At 51.1% G+C, this 16,016-nt stretch overlaps 1 protein-coding gene across 1 annotated transcript in view; it reads left to right on the top strand.

Moving 5' to 3' along the window:
- Positions 1 to 16,016, top strand: part of ZSWIM5 (zinc finger SWIM-type containing 5) — a 98,115-nt gene that overhangs the window by 77,813 nt on the left and 4,286 nt on the right. Inside the window, exons 5-11 of the mRNA XM_086902175.1 lie at positions 3,615 to 3,794; positions 6,052 to 6,228; positions 8,456 to 8,602; positions 11,492 to 11,629; positions 12,091 to 12,351; positions 12,747 to 12,882; positions 14,589 to 14,746. Of these exons, the coding sequence (XP_086758301.1) occupies positions 3,615 to 3,794; positions 6,052 to 6,228; positions 8,456 to 8,602; positions 11,492 to 11,629; positions 12,091 to 12,351; positions 12,747 to 12,882; positions 14,589 to 14,746 (1,197 nt within the window). The remainder of the gene's footprint in view (positions 1 to 3,614; positions 3,795 to 6,051; positions 6,229 to 8,455; positions 8,603 to 11,491; positions 11,630 to 12,090; positions 12,352 to 12,746; positions 12,883 to 14,588; positions 14,747 to 16,016) is intronic.

Below are 16,016 nucleotides of genomic sequence, written 5' to 3'. Positions count from 1 at the left end.
GTTTGGCCTTGGGCAGTGTTTACTGTAGGAGCAGAGCATATCTCTGAAGGAGCTGTGGGGGCACGGAGAGACCAGAGCTGCTCTGAGTTGGAGGTGTTCACCAGTAACAAACATCAGGAATGCAGAGAGGTGTCCTAAACCATCCCTGGGTGGGTAACAGTAGCTGGGGCACATAGGGCAGTGGAAGCACCACATACCACTGCCTGTGGGTGCCAAAGCTGCTGGTGTTACCATTACTGCTGAAGAGAGGGATGAGGGGCCTGTTGCCAGCTGCCATGGGAAGCTCTGGCACAGAGCACAATCCTCCACCGCTTAGAAGCAAAAAATGGGCCTTTTGGAAATTATTTTGGGCACGTGTTTAATAATTAATCATCGATTTTAGCAAAGACTCCATCACAGACTTGCGTGGGATTGGAAGAAGATCAGCCTTAAAGAAGATTGTGGATTTATGCTGGGGAAAATGTAAAGGATTTTGCAGGATTTCAGAGTTACAAAAAAAAAAAAAAAAAAAAAAAAGAAAATGAAAATAAAAACGGGATCGCTCACTTGTGCATGTGCTGCCAACTGAATCTCTATTGCCCCGTCTGCTGGGGAGCCAAAGGAAGGATCTGCTGGATGGAGAGCTCAGCGGCGTGGGAGTATTTGCCCTGGCGCATTAGTACTTACGATTAAAGCCTAATTACAAAAAATAGACGAAAAACCAGCTGAAGTGCAGCCTGACCTTAATCTGCCTGGAGACGGGTTTATTTATCTCGGCCACTTGTTTACAGTGGGGAATTTCAGTAGATTAAACCGGGGAGCGACCCTGTGGGAAACGGGAGAATTTCTTTGATGGTTGGGAAACTTGGGCGCGGGATCGGAGTGCCTGTGTTCTCTGGGGCCAGCAGCCAGGACCACTGGGCTGGGAAGGCTCTGACCCCCCTGTCCCTGCACCCAGCCCCGTCATCAAAAAGCATTTTTGTTTAGAGGCTTAGCTTAATCGTGATCTGCCGCTTTGTTCCCCACTTAACCTCCTGCTATCAGAAAGTTCAGATGAAGGTTTCTGCAGCATGTGAAGAGACACGGAGTCTGACCTGGTGTGGCATTTCGGCTCAGGACAGGAGTCACTTGTGCTGTCAGCTGATGTCACTTGACCACAGGGCTCAGAAAACCACTCTATTATATCTCCCAGATAATTATCATGACCGAGACAGATGCAAATCTCACTTCCCTCCTGCTTCCCACCTCCCCACCACATTGTTCTTTCTGCAGGAGAGCCCAGGGGCATAATGTTTTGGCATGCAAAGGATGCCTCAGAGGGCTCTCAAAAATAGGCAGCAAAGTCATGAGGCTTCCAAGGAACGCATATTAGCAGAGCTGTAGGAGCCAAAAATCCAGCGGGTGCATCCCATTCCTGGGGGCGGTGAAGCTGGAGCACCAGGCCTTGTTACTGCCTGTCAGCCAAGCTCTGTGCACCCTCAGAGGCGTGAGTTGAAACTGCCCGAGGCTGCTTTTCACACAAGCAGCCCCAAAGTGGGCGAAGAAGAGCAATGACAACAGGCAGGAGCGCTGATGGGAAGGGAATACCCAACATCCAGAGTTGAGTGCAGGTTTTTTCTCATGGCCACCCGAGGAGGTAGGAAGTTCTATCCCCTTCCTTAAGGAAGACTCATTTTCTGGAGCTGATGGCCCCTAAGGAGGTACCTCTTTTACACGTTAATTAAGTGCTGATGTTTCATCTCAAAAATCTTAATCCCTCCATTCATCAGAAAGAAGTGAGGTGTTGGTGGGGTTTCCTGGGAGCAGAGATTGAGTTGAACCGGGCAAGGGCTGCTTTGGACATTTGCTGATGCTCGTGCCTGCAATTGCTTTTCCCATGCCCATTCCTGGATGTGATGCTGCTGCCACCATCTGCGTTGTGATGCGGTGATGTCTCTCCTGCCAAGCCAGGTGGCTCCAAGGAGCCAGACATGCACAGCCTCCAAAGCCTTTCTAATGTTTTGAACCAGACAAGTCCACAAGTTCCAACTGGCAGAGGATTGATCTGGGGACATGCACCCCCCAAAAGCACCACCAAAGCTCAGCTGTAATGCAGAGGAGTGGAGAGGCACCAGAGCAGAGCCAGGGCCAGGACATCGCTGCCCAGCCTGAGTTTGCCTTGCGTTGTCTGGCAGAGGGGCCTGCTGCTCTGGCTCCTGTCAGATCTGCAGCCTTGCTTGGGGCTGTTTGGCTCAATGGCAGGGCTGTGCAGCTGGGGAGCTGCTGCTCAGAACACAGCCAGCAAGGGAGGTGGTTTGGGCTTGTGGAGGAATCTCCTTGTGCAGTGGAGGCATGTTGGGTGATGTTGTCGTGCCACTGGCTGTCACTTTGGGATGGGAACTTTGGCTCTGGGAGTGATGGGGAGGTGAGGGACAGCAGTAGGCTGGGCAGGGAGAAGGAAGGTGCTCCAGGTGTCTGCTGAGCCCGTGGAAGAGAGGCAGGGAAGCTGTTTCTGCAGGAAGATGAGCTGTCCCATGTGTGACAGGATTTGACATGGGCAGAGGGAGGAGCAGCAGGAACTGCTCAGCCTGAGGGGATCCCTGGGGATAACTCACATTGCAGCTGTGGCAGCCCACAGACATCCCACCCTGCAGGGAAGCACAAGGGAGGGGACATGCTGCATCCTGGCAGCCTTGCAGGGAAATTTAGGTAGAAATGAAATTAGCTAGAGAAGAATTCACAGGTTTGCACTTACTTAGGTTGCTGTAGCCCTTATCCTAGCAGTGAGTGACCTGGAATAGTCTGCAAGGCTCAGTTAGCACCAGCATCAGCCCTGTTTTATCAAAGGATGAGCTGGATCTTAATGATGACAGATGTCCTTGGTCCTGGTTTTGCCTCTTGCACAGCAGACAGCATCATCAGCATCATGGGAGGTCCCATGGTTGACCCAGAGGGTGTCAGCGTGGGTGTCCTACCGGTGAGCAATTTGGCTTGTGGGATCCAAAGGGCCCCTATCAGGGAGGGCTCTTGCCTGCAAGACATCAAGCCAAGCTCCAGGTTCCTCTGCTGGTTCCTGTGCAGGCTGGGGGCTACTAGGGATTGAAAAAGAAAGAAAAAAAAAAAATAGAAAGAAAATACACCAAATCTCCTTTTTAAATAGTTGAATGCAAATGGCCTGAAGAACAATGGCAGATGAAATAGCATTCAGAGAGGGTTTTAAAGCGCTTGGAACGTGGGTAGGATCAGAATCAGGTTAGTCTTTGGAGATACAGACTCTGCAGCTTGCCAGGGTGTTTTTATGCATGCTTTGATGTGTAGTTCAAACACTAGATTTGTCCTGGCAGACAGAAGCACTCACAAATTCATACACAGCCGCTCTCTCCTTCCCTCCTCCTCACTGTCCCCCATCTCATGAGATTATAATTTAGCTTCATTATGGAGGAGTTTTACTTTGTCCTGGCTTCAGCTGGGATAGAGTTAATTTCCTTCTTATTTAAAAGCTGCGTAAATCCCCCTCCTGGGTCCATGCATTATGCTGAAATGAGTTTACAAACCTCGATGGAACCTTTCAGGCTCTCAAGGCGAGCAAGGCGGCCGGAGAGCTTTGCCCTGCACACATGGCGGTGGCACCTCCGTGATTTCTTGGCTTTGTTTAGGGGCGCTGTGGGTGTGTGTGGTGTTAAACCCGCACTGCAAGCTGGAAGAGAAATCCTGCTGGCTCCGGCAGCTGCGCAAGTGGGGCGAGATGGACGTCTGTCCCCTGGAAGATGGCAATTACGGTAACGAGCTTCCCAACATCACTAACGCGCTTACGCAGAGCTCCGGTCACAGCCAAGGTGAGTCTGGGCAGGGAGTGGAAATCCAGCTGACAGGCACAGGGGTTGGGTCCAGGTCAAAACTCACCCCAAAGCTGAGAGAACTCGCTACAGCAGCTGGTGATATTTCTGCAAGTCATAGGAATACAAAATATTTGTCTTCACAGCCTCTGGTTTTATATATAAATGTTTGCTTCTTTGCCACAGGGTAGAGTTGCTGGTGTTTTGAGTTTAGAGACTGTTTTAAAGCAATTTAACTTCGGGGCAGTTTAGACCCCTGCAGTCTGTGCACGTTTGGGCATGGGGTAATACAAGAAAACAATGGTGCTTGCAACAGAGCTGAGCTGAGCTCAGAAGTCCCGGCTGTTATGTGAAAGTGAGGAGCTGGAGATGGTGCAGAGCCCATTTCCCAGCCCTTAAGCCTCACTTAAAGGCAGTGACTCAGGTGGTAGGGAAGTCATTAGCCAGGAATGTTAACACAGTTCAAGTGCAGAGCACAGACAGAGCAGTGTAGTTAAGGGGTTGTTCCTTAGTGCTAAAATAGTTTCTCAACCGCTGACAAAGCATTTGATCCCTTTAAACTTAAGCACTCTTTCTTCTTCCTTTTACCTGAAGTAGACATTAATTGAAAGTTATTGCTCTTCACATGCCTCTGTCTGCTGCACTGGGATTGTTCTTCCGTGTGTTATGTGTGGCCAAAGTGGGTGGAGGAGAGGGGGACAGTAGCCCTGCCTAAGGGGGAACTTCATTCTTCTGGGTGGGATTAGTCCCTCAGCACCAGTTTGGGAGCGTGACTGTCCTGCCAACCACGCCAGCAGTAGCCAGGATTGCATGGCCCTATGCTCTTCCTCAGGGAGCAGCTTAATTTAAACCTGGCCTTGCTCCATGTCTTGTACCAGCCCCAGGACTACCCCTGTGGCGTTCCCAACTCTCCCAAGGATTTGCTCTGGCATTTGGGGAAGGTTGCTAGGGTTGAACAGGTCACTTTTTTTAGAGCTGCAGGGAGTTCCCAAGGCACATGCCAGGGATGTCCCTTTCTCCCTGTGCTCCTGCCTCTCCCAATAAATGGACTGAAAGCAGCACAGATCCTGGAGGTGTCCTGGGGTTCGTGTTTGTGCATATGCAAATACTGCTCCAGATTGTTGACAGCCTCTTTTATTACTGAAGAACAGCTGATTCTTGAAATCCTTCCTGGTAAAGTGAGCAGGCTTGGTTCTCAACATACAAGCACCTGTTTAATTTCTCTCCACCTCAGGGTGCCTGCAGCATTCCAGCTAATTGCTTGTTGCCATCGTTTCCGGAGCATGTTTACCCAGCCTCCCTGGATCAGCTTTGAACAGTGCCTTTTGTTTTCCACCCTTGAATGCATTTAACTCGGCCCCTCTTGTGGGTTGCAGGACCTAACACGGAGCGTTGCACCCCCTTTGGGGCTTCCAGTTTTGCAGCCTGCTAGCTGTGTTTGGCCTTCATGATCCAGTGTGGCTGGAGTGATAGTGGGATTGCTCTGGACAGGTTTTTTCCTCATAGCAAACCACTTGTCTTGATCGGTCTGGATGGGGTGAAATGTTAATCCAGCATTTAGTAGCTTCAGAAATGCCCATGAAGTTACAGAGCAGCTCTGAAGAGGAGTGCAGATATCTGGTGCAGGGCAGCAGTGGGGTTTCAGACGATGCTGTCTCCTCCCTTCCAGCCCTCTCACGCAGCCCACAGAGGTTGCTGGAGGGTGATGGTTCCCCCCCCCAACACCCGTGGGCAGATAAGACACAATTGTGTGCTTCCCTTCGTGGCTTCAGGTGCTGCTGATCTAAGAAGCTGCAGTTCAGTGAAGCTGAGACTTTGTGTTGGAGCAGAGGAGGAGAGCTCATGGTGTTTGCAGGGCAGTACTGCTAAGGAAGCCCAGTCCTGACCCCGGGGCAGCTGCCTGCATGCTCAGTGTCACAGGGGAGGGAGTGCACTGCCAGGTTTCAAGGCGTCAGCCTTGTGTGTGACAGTGGATTGTGGTCATAAAACAAACGAGTGGGTGGTCCCTTCCTCTTTTCTCACCTCTTTGACCAAGTCAGCTATTCTAGCAAGTTAGCAATGCTGTCTGAGGAGACATTAGCCTTCCTCAGAGATGGGGTAGTCAGTAGGGGTATCCAAAGCTAGAGCCCATGTCCATCTTGGAGACCAGGTTTTGCTCTCATTGTAAAGGCAGAGCTCTGCCCTGAGAGGTCATGTCTGGCAGGAGGAACAGGCTGCCCCTGCTCCACCAGGGCACTGATGGTTTTTCTCTTTGCAGACTCACTGGCCAGGCCCAGACGAACCGTGTTCACCCGGGCGATCGAGGGCTGTGACCTCCACTGGCAGGACAGCCACCTGCAGCGCATCATCAGCAGTGACTTCTACGTGTCCCCCTCCTACCAGCGGGAGGGCGAGAGCCTCCTCTTCAACTCCCAGGGACAGCCACTGTGGCTGGGTGAGCGTCCAAACCAGCAGCCCCTCATGGCCTGTGTGGGTAGGGTTGCTCGTGGAGAGGACTGACCTGAGGCTGTCCTGGGTCCTTGCGAGTTTCTGCATCCTAGGCTGAAATTGCTACCCTGGTGCTTAAACTGAGGAGTGGGGGGAGCAGAAGAATTCAGTGCCTACCCACACCCAAGTCATAGTCCTTAGAGCAATCTCCAGATTTTATAGTCTGGGCTTGTCTTGGGCAGTTTGGACCAAGCACATCATGTCTCTTTTCATCCTGCCAGTGTTTAGGTGTCACCAGAGCAACCTCTCACTGTTTCCAGTACAGGGGGTCTGGACACTTAGTCTCTTGAAAATTGACTGCAAAGTACAGCTGTATCCTCTGGGTTTTCTGTTTCCTGCTCTCACCTTCTTGTTAGTCTTCACTTAAAGGCAATTAACAGTCAGTCCAGTTAAGCCTCATGGGAGTTTAAGGTATATTTGGCTAGGCAAGTCCAGAGGCCTCCTGTGTTGTAGACTTTTAGCCCGAGTACCTCAAGCCACACAAGTTCTCTCTTGCAAAGTCATGACCCTGGGCAGATCTGTGGACGCTTGACAGCTCCTTTTCTGGGATGAGAACCATCGACATGAAGGGCTTGGGTGGGAGCCTGGTGTGGCTGTCAGCTGTAAGACAGACCCCAAAATGGGAGATACAAGTCCCCACCCACCTGCAGGAAGGGGAATTACTTATCCCCTACAGCCCAAGAATTGAATATATGAACATAGAACAAGGCAAAGCCCACCACTGCACTGTTGTCCACTCCAGAAGCTGGGGTCTGCTACCAGGAAAAAGAATATTTAAAGTTGACTAGAGATGAAGTTTCTGGAGTGGCAGGCACTAAGTTGCTGTTAATGCCAGGAGATAGGAAGGGCCCATATGTTAGGCTGTTGGTGCACCTTAGTTGGAGACAGGAGAGGATATTTCTGCTCTGGGAAGAATTTTCCAGCTTCAGGCAGGAGTTCTCTTTCCCACACAGCCACAGGCAGCAGTGGTAGGTTAGTGCATCTATGGACTCCATCTAGAAGGGATGTGGTGGTTTCCCTGTCCTGAGCCTAATCTGGGTACTGGTGAGCCCTTTTCCCCAGCTGGTTGGTGCATGTTATTTTTCTGATATATTTGCCATGATTTTTGGATTTTGCGCTTTTGCTTTCTTGGCACCTCTTCAGGGTCTCAGTGCTGGGAGAGGAGGCTGATTTGTCAGCAACTTCCAGTGATGAATTCAGTGAGAAGATGAATATTTCATCCATTTAGCAAATGAATAGATGGAGCAACAAGAAGCTCTTTTACAGATGTGTTTGTTCTGAAATCTCTTCCTCATGTATTCCTTGTGGGTGACCTTTGGGATGTGGATACCCCATTTGTGGAGGTGGTTGTCTGCATTTTCAGAGCTTTCTGAACTCTTCCAGGAATATAAATTATCCCTCTATGATAACTTCAGATTGTCTGTGTTTGCCTGGGTTTTTTTTCTCCCCTTGGTAGGACATTTTGAAGGAAAATGGGATTTTTGTTGCTTGTTATGCAGCATGTCATGTCATCTGCTCCTGCTAATTTCTCACTCAGTCATAATCCTCTCCACAGTTGCTTGTGATTTCAGGTGAGCAATAAGCAGCAGGAGCAGATGAATTCCTAAGCAACTGTGAGTCTTGGGAGGGGGTTTCATGCAACTGTTCCTAATAATAAAACACCAGGTAGGAGAACTGCAGAAGAGACAGGATGTCTGCAGAGCTCGCTCCATGAAGGTGTTAGGGAGTCAGTTCAAAGCATCACCCCAAGTCTGCCAGTGCCCCCGTACAGTGCTGGAGCACAGCCTCACCCTGTGTATCATCACCTGTGCCATGAGAGCAAATCCAGACAAGCCATGCAGATTTTAGGAGAAAGGAGCAGCAGGGTTGTAACAGCCTGTGTTGGAGCTGTCATATTGCAGCAATGGTGCGTTGGAAATGCTTCCATTAGATAAGCTTTGCGGAGGTGGGGATTTAGGTATTGACGTGGCTGCTGTGGGTTGAATGTGGCAGGAGTCCCGCTAGTATTCCTGGTAGGCATCCTTTCCAGGAGCAGGGAGGAAGGGATGAATTCAAGACAGGAAGCAGGAGTTCAGCTCAGGTATGGGGAACATGAATAGAGGATGCCCCATGAGTACCATCCTGTCAATGCCTGTTCTCTGGTTCAGCTGTGCCCCCTGTTCCTTGCCTTGCAGAACACGTCCCCACAGCCTGTGCTCGGGTGGATGCGCTGCGCTCCCATGGTTATCCCAGAGAAGCTCTCCGACTAACTGTTGCCATAATCAACACTCTGCGACTGCAGCAGCAAAGGCAGCTGGAAATATATAAGCATCAGAAGAAAGGTATGAGTTGAGCAACGTGAGATGTGTCTTGTCATGTCTGGCCAGGGTGTCTCGGTTGGTTGGAAAGGTCTTTTCTGCCTTGATGAGGCAAACATCCAGCCTGGATTGGCAACAAGGTTTTGAAGGAGTTTAGGAATAAAAAGAAGATATATCATCTTTGGAAGGAAGGTCAGGTCTCTCAGGAATTGTTTAAGGGTGTTGCTAGAGCATGTAGGAAAAAGTTAAGAGGCCAAAGCTCAGTTCAAACTTAATCTGGCAGCTTTTGTAAAGGATAATAAAAAATGTTTTTACAAATGTATTAACGGCAAAAGGTAGGGTAAGACCAATCTTTGTTCTCTACTGGATGTGGGAGGGAACTCAGTAACTGCAGATGGGGAAAAGGTGGAAGTGCTTAATGCCTTCTTTGCCTCAGTCTTCAGTGGGAAGATGGCTTGTCCTCAGGACAGCTGTCCTCCTGGGTTGGAAGATGGTGGCAGGGAGCAGAATGGTCCCCCTGTTATCCAGGAGGAGGCAGTCAGAGAACTGCTGAGCTGCCTGGATGTTTATAAATCTATGGGCCCAGGAGGGATCCATCCCAGGGTGATGAGGGAACTGGCAGACGAGCTTGTGAAGCCTCTCTCCATCATTTACCAACAGTCCTGGCTCACTGGTGAGGTTCCAGATGACTGGGAGCTGGCCAATGTGACTCCCATTCACAAAAAGGGTGGGAAGGAGAATCTTGGTAATGATAGGCCAGTCAGCCTGACCTCAGTACCCAGCAAGGTAATGGAGCAGTTTATACTGAGTGTCATCACTTACAGGATAGCCAGGGTATTAGACCCAGCAAGTGTGGGTTTAGGAGGGGTAGGGTCGTGTTTGACCAACCTGATCTCCTTTTATGACCAGGTGACCCACCTGGTGGGTGCAGGAAAAGCTGTGGATGTTGTCTATTTGGACTTCAGCAAGGCCTCTGACACTCTCCCACAGAACACTCTTGGAAAATCTGTCAGCCCAGGACTTGGACAGAAGCACTCTGTGCTGGGTTAGGAACTGGCTGGATGCTGGGCCCAGAGAGTGGTGGTGAATGGTGCTGCATCCAGCTGGGGGCCAGTGACCACTGGTGTTCTTCAGGGGTCTGTGCTGGGGCCAGGTCTGTTCAGTATTTTATTGATGACATAGATGAGGGTATTGAGTCTTTCATTAGTAAATTTGTGGACAACACTAAGCTGGGAGCATGTGTCGATCTGTTGGAAGGTAGGAGGGCTCTGCAGAGAGACCTGGAATGGTTGGATGGATGGGCAGAGTCCAGTGGGATGATGCTGAATAAGTCCAAGTGCGGAGTCCTGCATTTTGGCCACAATAACCTCCTGCAATGCTACAGGCTGGGGACAGTGTGGCTGGACAGTGCCCAGGTGGAAAGGGACCTGGGGGTGCTGGTGACAGCTGGGTGGACATGAGCCAGCAGTGTGCCCTGGTGGCAAGAAGGCCAGCAGCATCCTAGCCTGTATCAGGCATAGTGTGGCCAGCAGGAGCAAGGAGATCATTCTTCCCCTTACAGGGCCCCGGTGAGGCCACACCTGGAGTGCTGTGTCCAGTTCTGGGCCCCTCAGTTTAGGAAGGATGTTTAGATGACTGAGGGAGCTGGGGATGTTTAGCCTGGAGAAAAGGAGACTCGGAGGTGACCTTATCACTCTCTACAACTTCCTGAAAGATGGTGGTAGTCAGGTGGGGGTTGGTCTCTTTCTCTAGGCAGCAGCTGACAGAACAAGACAAGAATGAGAGGACACAAGCTTAATGAGTCTCAAGCTGCACCAAGGGAAATATAGGTTGGATATTTGGAGAAAGTTTTTTTACAGAAAGAGTGATAAAGTACTGGAATGGTCTGCCTGGGGAGGTGGTGGAGTGACCATCCCTGGATGTGTTTAAAAAAAGATTGGATGTGGCACTTGGTGCCATGGTTTAGTTGAGGTGTTAGGACATGGGTTGGACTCGATGATCTTGAAGGTCTCTTCCAACCCAGCAATTCTGTGATTCTGTTAGAGTTGTGGTGCCCCATTCAGAGTGACAGAGGTAGAGGATGGGCAGCACTGCAGGGGACTACTCATGTCCTAGAAAGACAAACTGAGTTGCTTGAGTCAGGCTGAGTTGATACCCACATGCTAAGGACAGAGCTGCCCACATATTGGCTTCAGGCTGCTGCAGTAGGGATTTTCTTGTTCCCACTGTTGCTGTGTCTGGTTGCCTGTAAGGGTTGGCCAGGCAAGTGCTGCCCACATTAAAGAGGCGCTGCCTGACTGCAGAGCAGCAGTAACTCTCTGTGTGTGCTACTTCCACCTTGGATTTCCCGAGTAAAAGTACCAGGAGACAAGCCCAGTGTTCCTCCTTCTGCAGTTGCAATTGGCAAGGATCCGGGGTCAGTTACTGCAGTGCTGCTGAAGGTCAGTGACTCCTGGTCCTTGCCAGCTCAACCAGCTTGAGATCACCAAAAGATGGAATTTCTAAAGATTACTGGAAGTCTGTCATCTCAGGAGAGATTTCTGCTTGTGTTTCCAAAACATTCAGGCTACTATTGCAAATAAGTCCATGAGCTGCAGGTCTGACGCTGAAGACCTTATCTTTGGGATTCTGCAGACCCTCATGTCCTCTTGGAAAAGAGAATGAGTTGCTGTATCTTATGTGGCCTTAGGGACACTATTTTGACAGCTGCTCCCTCAGTTGTCTGTGCAGAGTGGCTGCTCCTTGCTGCTCCTTGCCCTTGTGAACTACCTACCATGCCAGAGCTGGCCCTAGAGGTCCCTGTGACCCAAGCTGCGAGATAAGAAAATGCCTCTGGTCTCAGAAGCCTCTCTGGATGCAGAACTTGTCTTTAAATTCCTTACTTTTAACATCATCCTATTCTATTTTATCCAGAGCTGCTGCAACGAGGAGCAACAACCATCACCAACCTGGAGGGCTGGGTAGGCCACCCTCTGAACCCCATCGGCTGCCTCTTTCTCACCCTGACCGAAGCTTGTAGATTAGAAGAGGAAAATTGCCTTGAAATTTCAGGTACCAAGTGCTCCTTCTGGATCCATTCCTGGTGGCTGTGGCTGAGGTGGGTGCAGATCTGGGGCTCTGGACACCTGGACTCTGAGTCATCCCTCTCCACCTTGGCAGGAGCACCAGGGCAGAGCTGCAGTGCAGACAAGGAAGATAGTGAGTTGAAAGTAGAGTTTTCTCAGCCTCAGGGTTTGCAGCCAAAGCAGAGCAGGTCCATGGGAAGGCTCTGGTATTGGGTGTGCATCCTGTTGCACATGTCTTGGGTCTCCTGCATCTCCTAGTGAGAGCAGGAAGGGAGGCAGATGCCCATGTCTCCCTCAGGGAGCTTTCATCTGCCATTTCTGGGTAACTAAAAGCAGGCAGGAAGGGAAGTGTGGGTCTTGCTTCTGAAGTGAGATTTGTCTCTGCAATGAATCTGTTGTCTGGGAAGACTCTTTTAACCCCACTGCACCTCCTCTCCCTCCTTTCAGACACTGGGGACTCCAAACCGCCAGTGTATCAACATGTGCCCGTCGTGACTGGCAGCCAAGATGGTGACGAGTCCTACCTGTCCCTGGCCTTAGAGGTGGCCCTGATGGGGATGGGTCAGCAGAGAGTGATGCCTGAAGGTCTCTATGCCCAGGACAAGGTGTGCCGCAATGAGGAGCAGATCATTGCCCGGCTGCAGGACCTGGAGCTGGACCCGGTGCTGGTGCAGACCCTGCGGAAGCAGTGCATCTTGCTGCTAGAAGGTGGGGACTTGGCTCTTCTAGCTGACTTTTGCATCTTAGCTGAGTATTGGCAACTGTCTGTGAGGTGCCCTTTTCAAAATTTATGCCCATCGTGCTTCTTCCTCTCAGGATGTGGTGCAGAGCCTGTGGGACAGCTGCTCTGCCCCATCACCTGGCAAAGCAAGGGTTTGACATCCCTAAAAATCCTAAAAGACCTAATAGGCAATATGGAGAAGGGTGCTAAGCACGTGGCTTCAGTTTCTTATCTTTTAAAAAAGGAGAGAGCATCCCTGGATCCAACTTGAGAAACACGTCAGGGAGCTGAACAGCAGATCCTCAAAGCTTTGGGGTATTGCAAACCCCAGCTAGAGATCCTGGTGTGCTGATTATGGCTGATGGGCTCTGCTTCTGCCTAGGTGGTCCCTTCAGCGGCTTGGGAGAAGTCATCCACCGAGAGAGCGTCCCCATGCACACCTTTGCCAAATACCTGTTCTCTGCCCTGCTGCCCCATGATGCTGACCTGGCATACAAGCTGGCTTTGCGGGCCATGAGGTTGGTGCATGTTTAATTCTGTCTCTGCTCCCCTTTTTGCCTCACTCCTATGCTTGCTGGGAAGCTGGGATGCTTTTCAGCTTTAGAGCAGGGATGGGAGTGGAGACAGGCTTGGAGTTTGCCATCCACGGAATCTTTTGCAGTGTGTAGGGCCACTGGGCACAGCAGCAGTGCAAAGAGGTTCCTGCTCTCCATTTGGGTGATTTCTGGTTTATAAACTCCATCCATACAGATTTGCATGAGTCCAATAATGTCTGCTGGCCCAGCCCTCTACCCAGCCCCTTGCTCCAGGACCATGACCTGCCTGTCCCTGTGACAGGCATCCTCTGCCAGAGCAGGTCCCAGGCACACACAGAGCTGTCATCTGCCTTCTGTCTGCCAGGCCTTGGGCACCCTGCAGCCCTCCCTGCCTGCAAGAAGGGCTGTTATCCTGGCACAGATGGGTGGATGGTTTGCCCCGGGCTCCAGGGTGTCACAGAGCCAGGTGGAGAACACAGTTGCACTCTGTTGTCCATTAAAACCCATCTCTGTCTCTGGGACTGGGAAACAGCTGATGCTGAGAGCGTCCCTATCTGCTTCCTCAATCCATGACACACTTCAGACATCAGCCCATGTATTGCACTGTTTTGACAGAGACTGGATAGGTCTTGGAAAGGCTGGAATTTCCTAAACAAGTCAATGCTTGGAGGACTGTCAACTCCAGAGTATCCCAGTGCTCTCTTCTACCACCATTAAAAGTCCTGGCCAGAGCACCACCTTTTTTGCAGCATTTCCACAGTTAAATAAATGGGTCATCTCTCCCATCTCTCATCTCTGGGGAGAAGTTTGGAATCCCCCTGTCCTGGGAAGAGCTGCTCAGGAGGATGACTGGCCCTAATAAACAGCCAAGGACCTCTGTGGTGTGCAGAGGCACCATGTCCAGCCAGACCTGAGACCCCTGGCCCTAGGGATGCCATCTGTTAGTGCCCATCCCCTGCTCCTAGCTAGGACTCCCTGTGTTAGGATATCTATGTCCAGGCCTGGAAAGGTTGGACTTCTGCTGCCCTGTGGTTACCTCATGCCTGCAAGTGAGGATAGCAGAGACACTTGGATGCTCTTCATGTCCAGGGTGCAGTTTCCCTCCTGCATAACTAACCATCAAGATAGCAACACCAGCACCAACTCAGGGGTTTAGGATTTGTCACCACGGCTGGTGACTTGAGGCTCCTGCTCCCCTTCTTTAGGCTTGATTCTCCCACAGGTTTTCCAGACTTTTGGATGTGCCCACAAAAACAGGCAACCTAACCTGGCAGCAGAGGCCCTGGGGAAATATGCTGCTGCTTCTGATCATAACCAAGCATTTTAAGAAGAACCAGATGATACAGTCAGGAGTTCTGCTGGGTGCTTTGACATGAAAGGAGCGGGAGGAGAGGAGGGATTTTACTTTTTTTTCTTTTTTTTTTTCTCTGAGGTCTGTGCTTTTCCTTACAAGTTTATAAATCACTCCACGAATCTTGCTCCCCCCTTTCAAGTCAGTCTCAGATTGATCCCTGTGCCCATGTGTTGAGCACACAGCCCCACACGTGCACAGCAGCAGGATGTGTTCAAAGGCATTGCTGCAGGCAGCTGCCTGCAGGCAGCCCCTGCCTCGCCTTGGCAGCACCTCAGGGAGAGGAGGTGAAGCTGGGGCTGGGCTCTGATGTTTCCTCCTCCTGCTTGCCCTTCAGGTTGCCTGTCCTGGAGACCACGGCACCATCCGGCGATGTGACTCACCCTCACCACCTGGTCTCGGTGGTCCCCAGCAGGTACCCACGCTGGTTCACCCTGGGGCACCTGGAGTCACAGCAGTGTGAGCTGGCCTCCACCATGCTCACGGCAGCCAAAGGTTGGTGGCAGGGCAGTCCTGGGGCAGGGTTGATGGGATGATGGACAAGAGCATTGAAGAGTTTTTTCTGGAGAAAGGAGGGAGCTCTTGCTTCTGCTGGCACTGGTGGAGACTGGCTGGGTGCCCCACTGGCAGCCTGCTGTGGGCAGGGCAAGATGAGCTGGCCTTGAGAATCTGGAGTTTTTGGGATTCTTGTCCCAAAGGTCTTATGGTCCAGCGGGGCAGGATGGAAATTTCTAGTGAGGTACAGACAGGCCTTGCAGCCACAGTGCTGCAGGTCTGGATAGTGCCCAGGTGATGCAAGAGCATGCCTACCCTGCAGCACATCCAGTTGCCAGACCAGCAATCCCTGCCAGGCATGTCATGGGGTCATGCCATGGTTTAGTTTGAAGCTGTTTATCCTTTCACCTTTGCTTTGTCTCTTCGACCCTGTGGTAATGATCCTGCACAGGCTGTTGGAGGGAGAAGACCTCCCTGTGCACCAAACCACAAGTGGCTTTTGTGAAAGATGGGATCAACATGCTGGGTTGGTCCCAGCTGCAAGGGGCTTGTGAAACACCTCACTGGTCTCTTGGGCCTCTTTGATTCCTGCCCAGGCACTATTAGGAAGGCAAGCACAGGCTTTTCATTAAACACCCCCCTGACAAGAAACCAACCCCAGCAGGATGGCAAGAGTCTTGTGTCCCATGAGGGTCAGTGAGCCAAGCAGTTACCACTGCCCTCTGATATCCTGGTGGTGCCAGCCTGACAGGGAACGTTTTTCTTTCCCAGCAAGAGGGAAGGGAAATGAGCTGTCAGAAAGCTCCAGCCTTGCTGCCTTGGAACCCTCTTCTCTTCTTCCAGCCTCCTTCTCTAGGCTGTTTTACCAGGGCTGATGGTGTTCTGCCCAATTTGCAGTGCCCAGATGAAGAGCTGGTACTTGGCTTATCCTATAGGTCTTTTTTCTCCCTTCCAGTGCCTAATGGGATGAGGTTGTTATGCTGCGGATGTGGGGCTGTTAGATTGCATTTGTTTTTCCCACTGTCCCCTTCCTCAGGTGTTCCCCTGCTGCAGCATGTCCCAGTGTGATCCTGCAGCCTCTCTTGCCCACGCCCCCACGAGCCATTTTAGGGAGGCATGGATTTTGGTGGCAGTGCAAGTGGCTGTGGTGGGCGGCAGGTGATATCTTTAGCTATGAGTCACCCGAGATGTCTCCATGTGTCCAGGTGCAGCACTGGGTTTTTCACACTGCTATGCATGATTTGGTTGTCTTTGCATGAGGTTCATCTGC

This window comes from Cyanistes caeruleus, chromosome 9 (assembly GCF_971803275.1).
Source record: "Cyanistes caeruleus chromosome 9, bCyaCae1.hap1.1, whole genome shotgun sequence".
NCBI classification, from domain to species: domain Eukaryota; kingdom Metazoa; phylum Chordata; class Aves; order Passeriformes; family Paridae; genus Cyanistes; species Cyanistes caeruleus.
This window is presented reverse-complemented; position numbering and strand designations above follow the sequence as displayed.